The 22,029-nt window shown below is 39.8% G+C and overlaps 1 protein-coding gene across 1 annotated transcript in view; it reads right to left on the bottom strand.

Moving 5' to 3' along the window:
- lama2 (laminin, alpha 2) overlaps nt 1-22,029 on the bottom strand; it is a 160,640-nt gene that overhangs the window by 25,208 nt on the left and 113,403 nt on the right. The window contains 18 exon segments of the mRNA XM_063902014.1: nt 351-494; nt 902-1,056; nt 1,706-1,711; nt 2,139-2,321; nt 3,535-3,651; nt 3,986-4,088; nt 5,594-5,732; nt 5,888-6,051; nt 6,264-6,380; nt 6,562-6,693; nt 6,783-6,861; nt 9,985-10,147; nt 15,474-15,585; nt 16,814-16,912; nt 17,416-17,558; nt 20,629-20,822; nt 21,176-21,262; nt 21,477-21,601. Coding sequence (XP_063758084.1) covers nt 351-494; nt 902-1,056; nt 1,706-1,711; nt 2,139-2,321; nt 3,535-3,651; nt 3,986-4,088; nt 5,594-5,732; nt 5,888-6,051; nt 6,264-6,380; nt 6,562-6,693; nt 6,783-6,861; nt 9,985-10,147; nt 15,474-15,585; nt 16,814-16,912; nt 17,416-17,558; nt 20,629-20,822; nt 21,176-21,262; nt 21,477-21,601 — 2,262 coding nt within the window.

The raw sequence follows: 22,029 nt of genomic DNA on the forward strand, positions 1-22,029 counted from the left end.
TGTGTGCACCTTTCCTTTCTGAACACAGGCATTTTAAAGTATGATAAATGCTACACAATATAGAGCCGCTCAACATTGCATTCAATATGATTAATGCTTTAATATGAAACATTTTTAAAAAGTGTCAACCGGGATTGACTTTTTACGAGCAATAATTTCAGAGCTATTTCAAGACAAAGTGGCCATTTTTTTTACAACAGCCATGAGATATTATTTACCCAAACAGACTAAATGAGTGTGTGTTAACATACGGCATCAGTACATACGTGAAAATCACACTTTGGTAATTGAGATATTTATGGGAGTTTGTTAATAGTCACATACTGTAACTCAGTAAATGGTATACTTACATATTTGGCTGATCCCATGTAGAAGAGCAGGTTATCAGGTGTGGTGGTTTTAACATGGAGGATGATGGTGTTGTACCTCCCCTTCCTGATATCGGGGCGGTAACTACGGAGACAGTCACCACCTGATGACACTGACACTTTGATCTGGAAAGAAGAAGAAAATGTTTGTATTGTATTTATATGTATTGACACCAAAATATTGGGAAAGTTCACTCCATGTTTTTACATTTTATTAGTCTGTTGTCTCAAATGCATACTTCATTGCTTAAGATTAAACCTGTTATTTTTTTGGCATAAAAGTGTGATTTAATTTTCACATTTTTATTTTAGAACATATTTAAATATAATAATATAAATTATAATTAAATATCTGTAAGAAGGTTTACACAATTTAATGAAAAAGTGATTTGGAAAGAAATAAAGAATTGATTGACACACAAATTAAAATGCATCTGCAGGAAATACAGCCTACATACAACACACCAAAACAAATGTATAACACAATTTAATCTAAATAAATTCACAGGTATAACAATTTGATGCACACTAACCGAGTTGGCTTGTTTCCTGGCTTGGTTGATCAGTTCTTTGATTTGAGAGATGTTACGCCTCAAGTTGTCCTGCAGCTTTTTGATTGGCTGCAGCTTCTCCAACAGCCTGTCAGCTTCATCCTCTAAGTCCTTCACTTTAGCTCCTGCAGCATGGACTGAGGGGAGAGAGACGATAGCGATACAGAACGCTGTTAGAGTCAACACTATGCTGTGTATTATAGCTGAGACGGCGTGGAGAGTTAGCATGTAAAGAGCCAGGAAAGGATGATAAATGATGAGGAAATCACAGATATTACTCAAGAAACATGAAGAAATATGGAAAAGGAACTACAATGGAGAAGCTAGAGAGAGCCAAACAATTAGTGTAGCTCAGCATTCGAAGAGAAGCATTTTTAAAACCATTTTTTATTCTATATTTAAAAAGGCTTGAAGCTGAAAAAGACAGGAATTAAGAAAGAGACAAAAAAATGAATGACAGATATAAAATTACACTGTCTCATGCTTTGCAGTGTGCAGAGCTCTCATGCACGAGCAGAGCAGAAAGGCAGTATTAAAAGCAACTGCTGCTTGAATAGCAATTAAAGATAGTCATAAAACTAATGTGTGGTGCTCCAATCATGTTGTTGAAATCATTTAAAAATAGGATTCAAAATTATTTTAGGAGGAAAAACAACAAATGCCTAGAAAGGTTTGCTTGCAGGCAGCAAAGGTGAGATTACTCTCTATGTTATTTTGCAGTTATAACATGGTATTGGTGCACCACGTAGAATATAGAGTAAGCTAGGGTAATTGAAATATACATACTGATGGCTGTGGGGGTGGAAAAAAGAAAGACAGAGAGAAAAAATATGTCAGGATTAGGTGGAATTCATCAACGTATGTAGCTCTGACACGATCAAAAGTTAAGATAAATTTAGAAATGATTTCAGAGTTTGGAGATCTTACGATTGCGTTTCAAGTTATTCAATTGTCGTTGGAACTTGTATTTTTAGGAGGTAAAACACAGTGAAGTGAGTAAAGGATAAACATGAAACAAACCAATTCCTTCACACAAAAGCAGTTCAATACCAAACAGAGCAGTAGTAATACAGTAATAGTTCTAACAGACTTAAGGGCTATTTCTCATGGTAAATGTTTAATAACCCAATCAATGAGGAACAGGCAGTCTTCATGGACGCTTAGCGGGCCCACAAAAGATTTTGTACTTTGTAAAATATCCAATAGTGAGGAACTTTACTGTTTTTCTCCGGGTCCTGGATCATCTCATTGGCTGCTTTCACGGTGTTCTCCAGATCGCTGTAGTTACTCTGGAGGCCATGGAGTTGCAGGTTCAAATCCCCAAGGCGCTCCAGGACGTCGATGGCGGTGGTGTTAGCGTCTGCTGCTACAGCCTTGGTGGCCGCTAGCTTAGCTGCTGTGTCTGAAATAGAAGGCCAAAAAAATGAGTGCGGCAGAGCATTAATACGTTGGGACAAATGTGTATATTTTGTAATATAGATAATTCATTAATACATTTTAATGTTGATCATGCTTTCTTTGGTTAACATCAGAAGCTAAAGGAAACACAGATACACACTGGTACATTTGTCACGGCTTGATTACCGTCTGTTGTCAAAGATTTTGTAAAATGTCCTCTTACTACAAAGCGCAAAAGTGCATTATCATTTTTTCCATTCACTCCCAAAACAGTATACTTATCAGATCAGTTCATTCTGTAGTTTAATACGTATGTAGTGTGGGATTTACTAAATCTTCTCTTTTGGTCTGCTTTACATATAATATATGCACAGGAGACAATTTATTCCATGGTTCATCAGTTGCCTAATACAATAAATAAGGCTATCTTGAAACATCGTTGCCATTATGATCTTATAGTATAAAGGAGTAGATAAAGCTCACTTAATATCAGTAAAATCAACTAAAAGTCTTTATGGGCTACTGAAGCAATTCAAGAACAACTCTTTGCTCATATCTAATAACAGGATTTGTTCAGAATCATGTAGATTTCCAGCCATGAATACCAAACGTTCCTGTGTCAGTGGATCGGATTGTTTACGACTGAAAAATTGAAACCCAATCCTCAGTGAGCGTTTACCAAACATCACATTTGTTCGCAGGTCGGGTAAATCCAGTGGAAATCGCTCTGATAAGCATTCAGTCTCTAATGATGAGCCTGTGACATGTTACCGTATTGTGTTCACTCGCTCACAGGGATTTGCATGAGAATAAAAATATGTTGCATTAACCTCTTGGTCATACCATTTACAATATGTAGTAGCTGCATTTAACAGTTTTGCGCGAGTTGATCCAAACGCAGCCGTGTGCATCGCTGGAGTTCACCGCCCTCGCTCACTGCGGTGTATTTCTGTGTCTGAGCGTACTGACATGTGTCAAGTTGAGTTTACCAGAGCAACTGACCTCCATCGACACAGTGATATTGATCCACTCTCCCTTTATCTCGCTCTCCCACACACACACACACACACACACACACACACACACACACACACACACACACACACACACACACACACACACACACACACACACACACACACACACACACACACACACACACACACACACACACACACACACACACACACACACACAGTGTACTTGTGCAGTCATACCATTGGGGATAGCGTTGAGCGTTGCCATGGTTCCGTTGACAGCTTTCAGCAGGTCTTTGGCTTTGTCTCTCGCTGCTTTGACTCTGCCCTTCAGCCCGGCCACACCATCTTCATTCTCTACACACACAAACAAACAAACAAACACACACGATGATCAAGGTTTCATATGAAGCCAAGGCCGTCAACAAGTTAAAACATATACCTTGTTATAATACATATTAAAATGATCTACTTTACATCAACAATTAGCCTAACTGTATCCTAATATGACCAGCATTTAGGTTGAGGTGAGATTTCATGAACCAAAATTTGTATGAAACTACCAATATACCCATACTGTATACTACATTATTATCCTTCCTTTAGCTGGTGAATGTGCAGCTATGATTATTGTCTCTTATCACCATTTCATGCAATATATTTCGGACAGACACAGATGTTCTTACTGTACCTTTGACATCATTTTGAAGTTGTTTGGCTTCGTTCAGCAGTTTGTGGCTCTTCTGAAGGGCTCCTTGAGCTGCTTCCTTCACTGGGACCTCCGGATCTAAAGCCTAGAAGCACCATTTAAAGATATACTTAGATCATTTACTTAAGTAAAAGTAGAAAAAGCACTGATTCTGCACAATGACCCATTTCAGAATAATGTCAAACATGATGTTTTGCCAGCTAAATTTACTTCAGAAGTACTCATTATGCAGAATGGATCTTACACAGTATTATGTTATTTTCGTTATTATATTATCTTGTTCATACAAGTAAGAGCATTCTCATGTTGTCAATGTGAGACAATGTAGATACTAGAAATACTCTGTACATTAGCAGTGAAGTACTGCATTATAACATGAGTTTTGTATTTGTACAAAGAAACTATAAGTATTGAAAGACATGTAATGGAGTAAAAGGTGAGATATCTGCCTCTGAAATGCAGATGATTAGAAGTATAAGGTAGCTTTAAATGGAAATACTCAAGTCAATTACAAGTATGTCACAAAAATGTACTAAGTTACTTTCCCCCGCTGCCTATACAACATCTGTAACTTTACATGCCTTCACTAAAAGCGCTTCCAGAACAATGATGACCCCACACAAAACATGAAAAGGTGCATTAATCTGCATAACACCTTTCTGTAAGATCAAAGCTCCACTACTTTGCGTTGCTAAATGATTTTCTAAGAAACACATTCAGCAGATTTCATTCCTCCTCTCATTCATTCTCCACCTTCAACCCCTTCTTTTTCTGCCTCTTTTCAATGTCTTTTTGGCTTCTTTCTGCTTTTTACTTTTTATTGACCAAAAGGTAAAAATAAAGAAAAAGAAGACAGGTGTGAAACTAAATGAAAACCAGGTGTATGAGTAGAAAAAAAAGGGTAAAATATTGGCGGAAAAAAATATGAAATGAATTTTAATGCAAGAGAAAAAAAAAAAACGAGAAATAAACTTTTAAAGGGGAAAGGAAAATCTATGGTGAGGAATGTAACCAAAACACAATACGAGAAATCCACAATAAAGAAACAGTTGTGGAAAGGAGGAAAAAAGCAGAAGAAAATGAATAAATTATGAAAGAAAAGAGATTTCAGGTGTGTGTGGTCATGATAATGAAAAAGCAAAAGAGGAAAAAGGAAATAAGAAGAGGGGAAGAGAAGTGCTTTGATCCCTTAACCATGACTAATGGAGAGCCCAAGCTTACATTACTGTTGCTGCATGCAAGACACACACACACACAAACACACACAAACACACACACACACACACACACACACACACACACACACACACACACACACACACACCATCATCTTTTGCGCTGAGAACACTTCCACAGTCTGAATGCTTGTACTTGATATTTACGATATGTATGCAATACGTGGAGTGGATTACTTTTAGCATAAATATACATGCATTGTTCAGAGTGTCTACAATCTTGCAATACATGAAGTATTGGAAAGGGAAAGTGATCAGGCACAGGATGTTTTTCTCATTACATATTGATAACACAACAACACATAATGGGACAACAGGTGTGTGCATGTGTGTCTGTGTGTTGGTTCACACTTACCAGAACCAGAGCCTCAATGGCACTCTGTTTGGCCGCCTTCGCATCTCTCTCCGCTGCATCAACATTTGCTTTAATGTTGCTGTAGGCCTTGAAGGCAGCTGTTGCATTGAAGGAGAGGTTCTTAGCTTCAGCCAAAATACTGTGACGAGAGAGAGGACACAAAAGGGAACATGATGTCAGTTTTGATATAGTATTATTATAAGGAAAATCAAACATTTAGGCTTTGTATGTATCATGTTTTATTCAATTATCATTCAATTGCTGTTTGCCTAATCCTAATGCATTTATATTTACCCATCCAAAATGGCAGCAGATTCGTTCAGCTGCTTGGCGTGTTCCTCTGCATCGTGCACGTGATTGGCCAGGCCGCCGTCTTTCAAACCAGTGGTGAGGTGACTGACTTTATCGTCCAGCTTCTCATGAAGAGGATCCAGCTCTCTGCCCATCTCCTCCAAGTCCTGCAGACAGGAAACAGACGCTCAGGTCCATTGTAACAACAAAACTATTTTAATGCACTCCTTTTTAATTAATGACAATAAAATGATTTGAATCAAAGAACTTAAAGAGTCAAAAGAAGAAAAGTTGACCTCAGTTGGATGATTTAAAAGCAGACTGAGGGTTTCAAAGAGCAACAGGTTTTTACAGCCTTCACCTAAGTTGAGTGAAGTACCTCTATCTCCTTGTTGATGTTTTCAGAAAGTTGGTTAGCTTCATCCAGAAGACGTTCTCCTTCTCCAAGGACTTCCTGTACTATCTGTTTCACCTCGTTGACTGCAGAGCTCTTCCTCTGCAAAAAAGAAAAACCAGGATCAACATCTGATGCACTAACCTATGGACATTAGGGCCACAACTCACACATATTTGAATACCTTAACATGATGACAACACAGTGGCCATGAGAAGGAAGTCAAACATGTTGCTTTTTAATGTGTTTGTGTGTGTGTAGCAGTGTATGACATTTGTTGTACCTCCAGAGATACGATGTTAGCTTGGTTCTGTTCAGCCAGTGATCCAGCCTCCCTGGTCTTTCCCTGGGCGGAGTGCAGCAGATCCTGGGCCTCCTGCAGCTTCCCCTCATGGTCTGAGAGCTTCTCTTTTATCTAGGGCGGCAGATGGGGTAGCATTAAGTTAATGTCATTAATTTAGCGACATGGGAGACAAAAGAGTAAAGATTAGAAGTTATAATTACCTCCGCTTTCAGGTCTTCTGTGGCCTGATGGGGGTCGCCAAATAATCTCTTCACTCTCTGATACAGCTCCTCTGCTAGGCTGCAAGAAGAAAAGAGGAGATTTTAATCTTCATGGATACATTTGGGACTTTTTCTCAGCTAACATAAGTGAATGTGTGTGAATGAGTGAGTATACTGTAGGTACAACGCACAGAGCAGAGAAGAGGAGATTTATTGCGATGTGTGACAGAGCCTCTGCTTGTGTGAAGACAATAATCACTCCATATGACTGAATGTTGAAATGATGGAATGAAATTGCCGATTTTCTTCTATTGATCCCTGAGGCTGAGTTGGATTAAATTGTGGCAGTGCGCAACATTTCACATCGTCACACTAATGCGTCTGTGTGTTTTATGTGACCTGGAGAAGCAACATGTGCTGAATGTTCACTGCAATATAAATTAGAGCGCCATATAACGAGACTCTATATACTCATGGGCATTATCATCTTTTATACAAATACCCACAGCTTTACAAGCACCCAGAAAAATGAACTTCAAACAGTCATGGCTTTGTTAAAGGGGCCTTACCTCAATTATTCACCTGTTTGCTAACCTGTTCTCCAACTACCTATCGTCCATTTAGCCAACTCATGTGATTATACACAGTTTTTATATGTGGCATGTAAGCTCTGACCCCCATCACTCCTAACAAGGAAGCTTAGCACAGTTGGGAGTCAGAAGTGAAAATCATTTTCCTGATAGGGAACGCAAGCAGTATGGCCTATCCCAAAAGACTAACCAGGAGATTGTTAGATAATCAAACAACTTCACAAACTCTTTCGAAAGGTGTTCACACCCAGCTCTTGAAGTAATTGGTATAAACAGACTGGTGTTTTTTCAGCTAAGGGTAACACTATGAATGGCTTTTAAAAATGAGTAGTGATATCCAAAGATCTAAACCCAATACTACCTCTCTCCCTTTTTTCTGTGAAGACAGGATTTTTACAACACTTTAGGGTTAGATGGTATGTTGTATCAACTATTTATTTGCAAGCAAAACCATGTGCTTATGTACACACCCATTAGGGAAACAATGTGGCGTTGCAATAAATAAGCCATGTGAATGTCTCACTGGAGCCAGGTTAATTGTCTGATCTGCCCTATCAAGGTTTGCAACTCAGCATTTAGTTCCTTCCAAAAATTCCTAACATTAATTGCTTTGACATGTTTTTTTTTTAGAAAGGCTTCTCTCTTTGGAAGCATTTAAAACAATTTAATAACCTTATGTTTACCGGTGTCCCTTAATGAGCCTTATTTTCCACCTTCAGCATTAATTAAGACAACACGGTTCCAGTGTCCTCCAGTTGACATCACTCAGAGGACACTTTCACACAGTGTTTGGGGAAACATGCAAGGTGATGATAGGGTTTGATGAAACTTTAATGAACCCTTTGGGGAATAGCATGAATAAAACTGAATGTAAATGGTGAAAACAAATGGGAGAGGGGTCTGAACTATTATCTAACTCACTATTACAACATAACGTGCAATATACAAATGAAAAGGGACATTTGCAGCATTTACAGGTACATTCAGACTAACGGCATGCTGAAAATATATTTAATTTAGAATATATACAACTGATATAAGATTGCTAGCTTTGTTCTTCTGTCAAAAGAATCCCTTGCTTGTTTTTTCCTCTGCTGCTCTGGTTGAAATCTCCCCTCAGGGCTGAGTCAAGTAATCAAACACAGACTGACAGACGAGCCATTTAGAGGCAGTTTGTCTCTCTGATTCTCGAAGTCTCTCCTTCTACAACTCCCTGTCCATCTGTCAGTTGTTCCCCTCTGCCTCTGTCACTTTCCTCCTCACTACACTTTCTTTGTATCCCTCTCTCTGTTTTCTTGCCCTACGGCGATACATTGCTTTTAATTAACTCATCGACCTCATCAACATTTACTGCTGAAAGACTCAGAGAGAAAAGCGGGAGGGGGGGATGAAGAGAGTAGATTACTAATTCCATCAAGTGCCTTGAGAGGGAGAAAGTGAAGACAGTGAGAAACACTTTGTTAAAACATCAGCATAGAGCCGTGGCTTTAGGATACACAGCAGCGATCAAATATGTGCTCGATGAGAGGTGTTTACTCCTGGTGTCTCATGAGTCAACGAAAAGAAGCAAAGAAATTAAAGAACAGAAAAGAAATGAAGGGCCTGCTATTTCATTTTTTTATGATATGAAAATCAATCAGACTACAAAATCAATTACTAATTCCATCAAGAGCCTTGAGAACGAGAAAGTGAGAGTTGAAACGGGGAGAAAGTCTTTGCTAAAACATCAGCAGAGAGCCGTGGCTTCAGGAAACGCAGTCAGCGATCAAGTATCTGCTCGATGGGAGGAGATAAAAGATATGTAAGGGTTTTTTTGCATGATTCAACCCATTGAGTGTGCTACATTAATATATAATCTACACCTTGGTTAGTCTGCTGGGTAATATTCATGATATAAACATCAACAGAAGCCATTGCTTAGCCAATTTCTGGCTAGGAAGAATATATCCAAATACTATAGTTAACATTTGTTTCATTTCGCTTGTTCAAAAAGTTGAATACTCAAAATATACTTTTCATTTATATAGCATGCCGGTATTTTTTTTGTCCATAGTGAATTAAGATTAATTTTATGCATATATAATTTCTCCTCTGGGTTTGAAAGTGGGTTTGAATCCCAGCAGGGACAGAGACAATCTAAGACGCACAAGGTGAATATATTAGCATACAGGTATGAGTGAAAGCGACAAAATAAAATAGAAAACATGAGGGGAAGGAAGTGTGGTTCAAAGGAAATGCCAATGGAGGTTCTGGTCAAGGCTTGAAAGGAGAAAGGACACGCAAAAATGATTGGTAAGACAAAAAAACTCTAACCACCAAAACATTAGCACTAAATAAAGTACTTGATAGCAAAGGTACTCAGTTTTTTTCCCTGTCTCTTGGCATATTTTGAGCGTGTTAGTAAAGAAACGTACAGCTATGGTCTGCTCAACGTGAGTGTGTTTGCTCCCTCTGAAAGAAAGACGATTTGTTTGCAAAGTATTTCTTAAAAATCTTTCTTTCTCTTGTATGTGGGAGTAAGATACATGCCCTGTGTGTGTGTGTGTGTGTGTGTGTGTGTGTGTGTGTGTGTGTGTGTGTGTGTGTGTGTGTGTGTTCAACTGTGTCCATACTCCATCTCTTCGTCGGCGATGCTCTTCTTCCCTCCCAGCTGTCGTTTTCTCATCTCGGCTAGCATGGCCTGGATCTCCTCCTTCATCTCCTTCAGGCTTTTGTCTGGAGTTCCATCTTTCCGCGAGAGGGTTTGGTTCAATTCGGTCGCCTTGGACTGGAGGTCTGGACACACAGAGAGACACCGCTGTGAGGATACTACAGATGCACAGATCCAAGTCATATTTTTGTATTTACATAAGAAAAACTAAATAAAATAAAATAGACTTCAGTTCCAGTAACCCTTAAAAATATCAGTGGGATGTAATTTGTATATTTTCTTGGCTGCAGTTAAATGCTTTCACCAGGGTCGAGGTTAGTAGTGAAAGAAAAACTATAGAGTGAACACCCAGGAGAGGAAACTACTTAAACGATGAGCTTAAAGATGCTAAACAAGCTATAGAGCTCCTGCAGATGATGTCATATATGCTGGTCACGTGACGAGATACGACAGGGGCAGCCATTTTGGCAGTCATCGCGGCAGTAAATTGACAGGCACTGGCAGACTGTCAAGGATGGTGGATAACTGCTGTGCACCAGGTTGCACAAATAGGCGTGGGAAAAAGAAAGGTGTATCGTATTATCGCATTCCTAAAGACGCGGAGAGGAGGGAGAAGTGGATTGGAGCGATTAAAAGAGCCAGGAGCCTTCAGAAAAAGACTGAAAGATGGGACCCCCCGGCCGTTGGCTTTCGCTTATGCAGTGATCACTTCATATCAGGTGGGTGAAGGAATACAGTACAATGCTACAAAAAGTTTCTGGTCAGTTTAATTAAATTTAATTAGTTTAATTTAAGAAGTAGCACCCAGTTATTATAGCTAACGGACACTGTGATGTCCCTGTCCCCGGATGACACTTCCGTAGCTAGCCAAGCTAATAAACAAACAATGCTAACGTGACACTGCCTATCAAACTGGAATAATTTAATACTTACCCTTGCAGTGATGATGCCGAAGTTTTTGGATGTAAGACTCCACAGTTGAATGTTGTTTACGAAGCCGGACTGACACCATTTGTAAGCCTCCAAGCTTTTGTACGCTCTGAGGGAGTCTCCTGAGTACACTGATGGAAAGCTTACAAGATAGCTGTGGATGTCTGCGTAGCGCAAGTCGGGTACATCGTCTTCAGAGCAGGAGGTTATGCTCTTGAAAAGCACACCGGGTGAATTATATGGGTCGCTTATATTTAATCTCTCTAATTTTGTACTATAAAGCCGAATTTCACTTGAATTAAAATGAGAAGTATACTCGCTCGGTAAGAAAACACTGGCACCGGTGGTCATGTTGACTGCCAAAATGGTGGCTCCCAACCAAAAGTCACGTGACCGCAGGAGCTCTATATAGAGCTAAGAACAACTAACTGTATGCATTGTTCATAAAACAAGAGTCTAGACTCATGAAGCAGCTCGGTGAGGCTGGAATATATGCACTCTATTTCAAAGTAGTCTGTTTAAATGGCCTTTTTACAGAAGAGGAATAAATATTATTTCTAGCAAGTTCTACAAAAAGTGAAAGTACAAACATATTGGCATCAACATATCCTTTACGTACCAAAAGTGTACTCATTATGCAGAATTTAAGCGCCATGTGTTTTTATTATTATTATTGATGCATTTTTGTGTTTATCACTTCAGTGTTGCACTTGGTAAAAGTGGGGTTTATTGGAATTACTTTATATACTACTAGCTAGCTAAATTGATTGTATACAGTATGTGATAATATATTAGTTGATATATGATATATATATATATATATTTTGTAATAATAACATAAATAAATGTAGTAAAAAGTACAACATTTGCCGACAAAATGTAGAAGAGTTAAAGTATAAACTGGCATAATGTGCAAATACTCAAGACGTACAACATCAACATACAAACATACTAAAATACAAACATACAAACATACTAAAATACAAACATACAAACATACTAACAGTAAACAGGCCTGATTCTTGCAGTGGGCAATGCTGTCATGTTAAAGTTTCTATAGCTCAAACAGAAAGAAAGACAAAATCACACCGCCTGATCTTAACTCATTCAAACACACACCCACACCCACACCCACCCACACACACACACACACACACACACACACACACACACACACACACACACACACACACCCACACACACACACACACACACACACAGTTTTAACACCATTCAAAGCCACTGATGTTGGCAGAGTTCATGTTTGCCCTGCTTTTATCAAATTAAAAGGCAGTGAAATCTCAAACCAATCAATGATGAAACTGCATTAAAACACTCCAAGGCTCATTTGAATAAAACTGCTGGAACTTAATGAGGAATGTGTGTGTGTGAGTGTGTGTAGGAGCAAAAGAGAGGAGGATACACAGTTGTGTGGAACTGTGTGGAACTGTGTGTGTGTGTGTGTGTGTGTGTGTGTGTGTGTGTGTGTGTGTGTGTGTGTGTGTGTGTGTGTGTGTGTGTGTGTGTTTGTAGGTGAGTGGGTGGGCCTGAGTGTGTGGTTGTGGAAACGCAGCTCTTCCTATCATTTGAAATGTAAACATGATGTGATTAGAGCCAAGACCAAACTAAAGCCATCATGCTAATGAACAGCTGTACTGAATGTGTGTGTACGCTGCATTTTTATGTGTGTGTGTGTGTGTGTGTGTGTGTGTGTGTGTGTGTGTGTGTGTGTGTGTGTGTGTGTGTGTGTGTGTGTGTGTGTGTGTGTGTGTGTGTGTGTGTGTGTCACAGCCATATAATTACATAGTGGAATTTAAAAGCCAATTAAACAGTTAAAATGTGGATGGAATCATATTATGGTAAACACTGGTACACACACACACACACACACACTGAGGAAAGTGTGTACAGTATTTTCTTGCATCAGTGTGTGTGTTTGTGGTTTGTGTGCATGTGTGTGTGTGTGTGTGTGTATGTACAGTTGTATGAAATTGTGCACCACTGCATCAGTGTTTGTGTATGTGTTGGTTTGTTATAGCCAATAATTAAGTCTCTAATTGCTACTCTCAATCATCCAGTGAGCCACACACTCTCTTCTCCCCTCTTTCGCACACACACGATAATGATTATGCAGAGGAACAATGTGGTAGGAGCAACAAGAAGGAGAAGACAGTTTCATCACATAACTTTGTTTTCTTCCAAGAAGCCAAATAATTGTGTTTATAAAGCTTATCAAAATAACTAATGTGAACTACTGTGTGTTTCATAGAGCACAAATGTATTTCCAGCATCAGTGAGGGGTAGGGGAAGATATTTAAAAGAACATGTAGTATATAAGCAAAATCCAAGTGGGACTCAACAAGAGCTTTCCAGGGCAAGGTGATATAAAGTTGGTAACAAAGTTGGCCATTATTAAAGACGCTCATGTACAGTATATCCACCAACATACTCAGATTATTTTGCCTTATTATTAGTACATGTTATATGTACAGATGACAAACTGGCAGGTACTGTAGACTATGGTTAGTCAGTACTCATGTCACAAGGATTCCTTTTAGTGTGTTTCCTTTCCAGTTAACTTTATTTAAAATCGAGTTCCAGATCATGTGTGTTAGTAGATTCTGAGAGGAGGCTGTTTTATTAATTTCTGTTTTCAAAGGCAAGAATTAACTATTGAGCTCACCTAGAGGAACTAGTTTATACAAAAAGAATTGCATCCATGACACACTAAATAAGAAGAAGCCTTATGGGAAACACAGAGATGAGAAACAAGGGACTAGTTGGGGCAGAAAGAAAGAGTTATAGAGCTGTGATTTCTATAACTACAACAGAGCTCGAGAAACACAGAAAGACAGAGTGACCTGCAGGATCAAAGATGGTGGAAAACACAGCTTGAACAGAAGGTTTGCACACATTGCTTGTCCACTGATAAAATATCACTTCCCACGTAGATAAACACCGATGGCCTGGGATCACTGCAGGGAAAGAGCTGACTCTCCCTTTACACTTCAGATATAACCTTTCCAGTGGAGCGTGTGTAGAGGCTGGGACTGTGATGTCGCAGGAGAAAACACACCACATCACAAGCTGGTTACACAGCAACTGAGGCAGGGCTGAGGGAGGAGATGCTGCGGCCACACTGACTCAAACACACTGAGCTGAAGTGAACAACTATCTGCTAGTTACACATGCAGAGAGAGAGCGAGGAACCTCCTCTGTGTGAAGCCGGTAGTGAACCATCAGGACTGTACCAGTGAGTCCTTCCAGTGAGATAATGGTTTACACCATTGGGGAAGTAGTAACACCTTAAGCTGTGGATACATCTACAGCAGGGGTGTCCAGACTTTTGTCACTGAGGGTCACATACAGAATTAAATATGAAGGGCTGGGCCATAAGTTAAGTTATAAGTTAGCAAAATCAATCAAATGTAGGTTAATTATGCTTGATACTTGAATATGCTTTATGAACAGCTGAAATCACAGCTCTCCTTAGGGTGTCATTTATTGAGGCTAAAAAAGGGTTGGCAGCTAATCCCTTTCAACAGAAGCCTCAGATTGCCTATAATAAGGGGAAAAAGGGAAGGGTATTTTTTAAGCTTGTTATGGAAATATGTTATTGGGCTTTATCAACTTTAATTTAGTCTTTTGAAAAGTGGGCTTAGCAACACTTGAATACTAATGTATAATATCTGTTTACATATATATTTAAGAAGTACAATATAAGAGAAGCACAAGATTTATTTGTGGGCCGTGCTCCATTATTCTTTTTGAATTTACTGAGGGCTGATTCAAAGTGGCAAGGGGCCGCAGTTAGCCCCAGGGCTTTAGTCAGGACACCCCTGATCTACGGTTATTTGTGGCAAAACAAAAGCACACATTATAGAGAACTTTAAATGTGATTTGCTGCAAACAAAATAAAACTAACCGAGTCATTGCACCGTGTTATCTTGGCGGGTGACTCTTTATCTCCGGGGTTAGTGGTGCTGCAGCCGGCTGGATCTGTCTTTATTGTTAGGGCATCACTTTGCACTGCAGCAGCTGGCACTGAGCGCCGGCAGCTGGCCGTCGGCCCACCAGCCTTTGTGTCTGAGCTAAAGTTTCCATTAGTGAGCTAAAGAGGGGGCAGAGAGGTGTTAGGGTTGTCTCACCCCCAGGATGCCTCTCCTTCAAAAGGTGGGCCTAATAGGATTTTAATAAATGAAGACTGGAGTGAAACAAGGTCTCAGATTTTGGTTGATCTTGGGTGGTAACACACTTTTCTCATTAAAGTGTTGCTTTTACATCCAATTCAGCGTGTTAGTCTTTCTGAAGTTACATTTAATTGCTGCTTTTTAATATTTCCTGCCTGTATATCATATTTAACATCATTATCTATATCTTTTTCTCTTCTGTCACAATTCCGACATGGATTGCTTACATTTAATTAAGTTTAATGTAAAGCAACGTGTTCTATGATACAAACAACAGTAAATCAGATAATTCTGGTGTGCAGTTAATGGAGGTGGTGTTTGTTTCGTCTACCTTGAGCTCCCAGCAGCGTATCCCTGATGAACTGCTCCAGGTCCTCGGCTCGTTTATGAATCCTGTCTGCATCATCCTCCACCTGCTCTCCGTCAGCAGATACCTTAGTGGCCTGAACACACACATGCACAAACACACCTCATGAAATAATAATAAAGAAGTGTTGAATAAGTGAACATATTGACTTCTGTCTAACAAACGAAGGGAAAACACGGAGGTCTTACAGGCGATGTAAAAGTTTGACGGAGGAAGATGGCAACACGTACAAATACACGATCAATATTATTGTGTGCGAGTAGTCCGGTCTGTTATCAGTCAGTTTTTCAATTATACATGTGCACTGAAATACTGCATCACACACACATAGATGCATGAATTATTGATCTAAAAAGAAAACATACAAGTCAAATATTAACACAAACACAGCCAGGGAGATGGATGAATCTTTGACAGACATGAAAAAGCCTCCTAAGACACACACATACACACACACGGAAAGAAGGAGCAGGTAATTATTGTTGTGAACTGACAGGACCATGCTGTATCATTTTACTGGTGTGTGTGTGTGAGAGTGAGTATGTGTGTGATGGGCTGTGGGTGATAGCGCTGCTGTCAACAAATGTCAAGGCCCTGGTCCCTAAAAGGGTGTAGCTTGACAGCGTGAATGTGAGTGTTATTTTTCTCCACTTGGCACTTGTCGACCCCCTGCACTCAAGAAATGTTTTTCCATTTTGGTGAAGTCCTCTTACTGTGACTCCGAACATTTTAAAGTAAGGTACAAAGAAAAAAAAGAAAAAGTTTGTATGGCTTTTTTCAATTCTGTATGAAAGTGAAGACATATAATCACTTGTGGCTGGATATACTTTTCAAGCATTGATCAGATCAGTTTTCTACATAAATGTTGCACATTTCCAAATATATTTGTGCTAGTCAAATGACCACAATGCAAATCTTGGGTGAAGTGGTATTGAGGGAAAGACTGAGAGGTAAATTGGGCCCAAACATTTTATTTTAACTTTTAAAATTACAATAAAAGGTTGATGTTCCACTTTCCATCGAGTTTCAGTTTAAACTGTTATTTTATTGACGTGTTGGAAAAGTTTGTTTCTGTGCTGTTTTCATGTCGAACAGCATGCTGCAGCATTCTACTGGGTGGACTGGTTTTTGTTCTATCTCCTGTGTGTTTCCTGTACATTACCTTTGCTGTTGACTATGATCTCACTCCAGGCCATAGTCTTTATTTGCTTGTTATTTTACAGACAGACATGGGGCACAATCTGAATAGAGGCAGAAAGGAACACAGACTTAGGTTGAGCGAAACGAAACACAAAAGTGTGTACCCTGCTGTGTAGTTGGTCCATCTCCACCACCAGTGATCCCATGTTGGAGTCGGCCAGTTGCAGTAATCTCTCCGGAGCTTTCTGAGGTGACAGCATGTGCTGCAGGAGAGAAACAGAGATGAAGGAATTACACAGAGCGATGTCTGACACATTTTGGCTCAGGGCTAAGCTTTTGAACAGCTTGGCTCTGTGCTGTAGAGCCGAAGAGAAAAGTATAAGCAAGGCGAGAACGGGATAAAGAAATACTTAAACAGAAAGACATCACATACTAAAAGATAGCAGCCAAGGCCGAATGCCATCTCTAGCAATGGTTCTTAAAGTCTAAACATTTCTGTGTATCAACCATGTGATTTGATCTGCTCCACTCTCACACTCTCCCACAGAATTTAATTAAACAAATCAGGCAATATGATGTTCTGTATTCTATAATCCATAAAACAAACTAACCTCTGAGGTAATAGAAGACAAAATATTACCATTGAGTCACAGCAAACATAGCCAACGTTGGTGATTATCAAAACGTCAAATTGAGGCTAAGTAAATTACAGTTATGAAAGCCTTTACTGTAGAATCAGGACATGGGTTTCCGAACAGTTTTTTACCTTGAGTTCCTCCGTCATGTTCTCGAAGCGGTACAACACCTTATAAGGTGGTGGGAGGGGCGTCGTCAGGGTGACCTCAGTGATGATGCGATACAGGCGGTCCATGTCACTGATCAACAGACCCGAGCACTCATCATCACAGGCTGTAGAAACAAGCATCAACACACAGTTACACACCGCTAGAGTCAAATCAGGTCAACTAAATCTATTGGAGAGGATCGCTTGGTTTTGTGTGTGTGTGTGTGTGTGTGTGTGTGTGTGTGTGTGTGTGTGTGTGTGTGTGTGTGTGTGTGTGTGTGTGTGTGTGTGTGTGTGTGTACATGTTGACTCTTCGGCAGATTGACTTGGCAGAGAGCATATGAGAAAAAGAAGAAAGGATGTCATACTGTATGTGTGTGTACCTTAACTTCCGAGTGTGTGTTTGTACGACTTATTTGAGAGTCTGTAAACACATCAGTGTGTGATTGAAGTGACTGCTTGTGTTTTGTGTTTAAGTGAGTGGCAACAGAAAAGCAGGGCTGTTGATGCAAGAAATTCAGCGCGCAGATGAAAAAGCACCTATTATGACTTCACACTGCAGGCTAACACACACACAAACTAACACACAAACACACTAGGGAATTCACTTCAAATGAGCGCATTCACATTCTTTTTCTTAATCGTGTGTGTGTGTGTGTGTGTGTGTGTGTGTGTGTGTGTGTGTGTGTGTGTGTGTGGAGTTTCTCTTCCCTTCTATAGCCTGAGGCTGATTTATTGCAGAAATTAAAACTCCTGACAAGGGAAATCAAAGATGAATTAAATAAAATAAAAACTGTTTTTACTCATCAATCACTGACAAAACCGGAAAATACAAATGCATTGATGCAGTCACACGCATACACACACAGGTACAGTAAAGGTGCAGTACAGTGTGTGTGTGTGTGTGTGTGTGTGTGTGTGTGTGTGTGTGTGTGAGTAAATAGCAATTTATAAAATCCGAGAATCCCAGTTAGAAAGGACTGTAATCACTAATTCCTCAAAGCGTGAAACATCTTGCGTTACACAGGGTGTGATTACACACAAACAGCCTCACTTCCATCACCGTGGGCTCCTCTACAATTTTTTGGCAAGACATGCCAGAGATTTGCAAATTAGCTGCTTTCTGTCCTCGTCTTCTTGTTTATAACAAGACGGTGAATGTCTGGCTACTTCTAAGTTTGCTTGGAAATGTCTGGGTTGTTTCATAATGACACACATTACTTTCAAAAACAAGAAGCATACTGTAAACACATTCAACTAGAAAACAAATTCTAATTGTTGTGGATAAACAACATCTTGTAACACTAACCAACACAATTACTTTCATTTCAAAGCCATTTATGACATTTTACTTAATCTATGACATCAGTTGAACAAACCGTGTCTTTTTAACTTCACAATTATCTCACTGCAGAAGGCGACGCTGCGCTGTTTGTTAATCCTTGATAAGAAGTAGACATGGCTTATTGTTTTGTGATTCTTTTTTTAAATGAGTAGCAAATCTACATTTTTACAACCAACGCATATCATCACAACTTCACTTCACAGCATATCAAATCTGTGGAAGTTTATATCACAACCATAAAGCTCAACAAACGCCCAGAGTAAGCCTCAGTGAACGTCCAGGATTATTTCACACTCAGTTTGGTAACCTTATGCTCACACAGGGAACTCAAACACACATGCAAAACATACTAAGTGCAATAAAACACACCTGATTTCCTTATAGAGTGAGTTACAACTCCTACACGTTTGGATTGTTGCAGGTGGGACTTGTAACTCTGTTTTCTGCAAAGATTTGTTTTGGCATCACCATTGTTACTGTGCAGTGTATGCTTGATATGCTCAAAGCTACTTTGCATCATGACTATGAGTGTTCATTTGTCCAGGGTGAGCTATAGACACAAAGCTGTACACTTATCTTTGACAAAGCGAACAATCAGACTTCATTTTTTATAGGAACCGCACTTTAGAGCTAACAACTTAGTTTACTCAAATTTAAATATTTGCACGTCAAGGTCAGATTGCAACTTGTGACTCAAAGTAATTAATTAAACAAATATAATGATGGGACACCGTTTTCAAATAGCTCAAGGCTATGATTTCTTTTCAGTTTAAATGATGTATTTAGCTGTTTTCTGAACTTCCTGTTTGTTTCATCCTGAAATAAATAGATTTTTTTTTTAACAATGCGGAAGCATCAATAACACCACCGATGACTGCACATAATAAACATTTGCTGTGTTTGAAGGCAAATTGTGTTGTATTGTAGATGTGAAAGCTACCTGAATTTCCCCTAATTCAAGACTGCCGATTCCCCACTTGGTGGCGTTTGATAGGACGGGTGAAAATGCAATCACTCCTCAACAAGTGCACAGCAGGGTGATCGCTCCACTCTGTGTAAACCATCAGGACTTGTGATTACAGTCTTGACGTAGAAGCGACCAGTTTGGAGTCAAGGTGCACCGCAGACCTCGCACTGCCAATTTATGAACACACGCTTTGTGTCTGGACACAAAGACCTGAACAAGCAATTTCCTGCCTGGCCTGACAGCAGCAATTTCACTCTCAGTCTTACAACCTTTTCCTCTATATTCTCTTAGCTCTAGACGTGCTAATGTCACCGAATTGGCCCTGCCATTATGGTCATATTAAGTTTAAATTAACTCCAAATTACATTGAAATTATTTTCTAAATGACTTCAACCTCACTTCTGCCACGACTCCCTGACTCCCATGGCAACCGGAATACATGGGCTCTGACTGCTCATTTGCAATTCATTGTTAAAACAAAAAGAAATCAGATGAAAATAATGGGTGGTGTGCCGTTAAATAAAAAGGAAATGGAAGAAAGAGTTATGTCTGTCGGCTTGAACAATAACCTACCGACACAAAGACAATGTTAAACGTAAGAAATGAGCGGGGTTTGCTATGATTGGGTGTGGCAAAGGTGAGCACTGGGCAGCTTTTGTGGTAGATCTGGGTATTGGAGACTATTCAAAACGGCTTCTTAAACGCTTTCTCCGTCTATATACTTCCTATCAAAATGATTGGCATTGAGATTTCTGTTCTCTTTATATACGTAGCCCACTTGGTCAGTAAATCCTGTTTGTTTCATAGCTTAAGTATAGCCTCTAAACCAGAAATAAAAGAAAGACAGAAAGGAATAGATTAAATATAAATCTGTTAGTCTTACAGATGATGCCAGCGGGTCCACACACATGCCTGTCCATGCACTGGTCACACGATGTCCCAGATGCCCCGACCCTGCACCGGCATTGGCCAGTGACAGGGTCACACGGTCCGGGCAGCGACCCCCACAACGAACACTTACACTCCTCGCAGTGGCCGCCCGGCAGCTGCGGATTACCATGGTACCCGGTAGAACACCTGGACAGCGGGGAATCCCCATAGGGAAAGAGGTAAGTACTATTGTTGCTAGCATTCAGACATTCCCATTTGTGGTTTAAAATGTAAAGGCCTTTTAATGAAGACTGGGAACAAATCAAGTGAGAACTTCCCCACACTTTGACACTACTGTACAATCCACACACACACACACACACACACACACACACACACACACACACACACACACACACACACACACACACACACACACACACACACACACACACAATGTCATAGGCATTTGATTCATTCCACTTCCTGTATACCAAAATGTCATGTCAACCTGTTTGTAATCAAAGGGAGATTATGATTGTTGTGTGTGTGTGTCTTACCTCTCACAGTATTTGCCCTCATATCCCTCAGGACAGGCGGTACATCTGTAGTCATCGTATCCCTCTGTTACACAGGTTGGACTGAAACTAAAAAAACGAAAGACTTGTAAAGACTTTCAGCGAACAAACAATGAAACAGACCTAAGTATTGAACTGTTTACAGGTTAAAAATTGCAGTAGAAACAACAGAAATGTACATTAAAAAGGAGAATGACCAATAGGACTATGTGATACACCGTTGATACAACTTCCTTTAAATGTGTGTGTACCATCAACCAAATAAAACAGTGAAGAAGTTTACTTGTTCTCTGGGTTGGTGAGGGGACAGGCGCAGGGTTTACAGTCGTCATGGAAACCTCGGACCACACCGTAGAAACCCGCAGTGCAGCGCTCACACCGATCGCCCTCTGTGTTGTGTTGGCAGTTCTACACGACAACAAAATGAATGTTATATTTGTAACAATATTTTGGCATCGGGCTTTCATTCCTTTTCTAACCCAACCATGACTCCAACCCTGGTGTGTGTGTGTGTGTCTGTGTCTGTGTGTGTGTGTGTGTGTGTGTGTGTGTAACATCCTCCCATCATCCTCCATCAAGCAGGAGCCCTTGGTGTGTGTGCAAAATGGAAGCAGCTGGACCTCAAAAGCTTTTCATCTTTAAACTAATTTTCAAATTCAATTTAGAGCACTCTTTTTTATCTGCATGTTGTATTAGAATATTGCCACTGGCACAATGAAAACGAGACGACAGATTTGTCAGAAAAAAAAACATATTGGAGGGAAATTATTCTAACTCTTAAGCTGTGTACAATCCCTCGTATGTGTCTACTTGTCTCAATTTGACAATGAGTAATT

The sequence above is a fragment of the Eleginops maclovinus genome, chromosome 15, assembly GCF_036324505.1.
Source record: "Eleginops maclovinus isolate JMC-PN-2008 ecotype Puerto Natales chromosome 15, JC_Emac_rtc_rv5, whole genome shotgun sequence".
NCBI classification, from domain to species: Eukaryota; Metazoa; Chordata; class Actinopteri; order Perciformes; family Eleginopidae; genus Eleginops; species Eleginops maclovinus.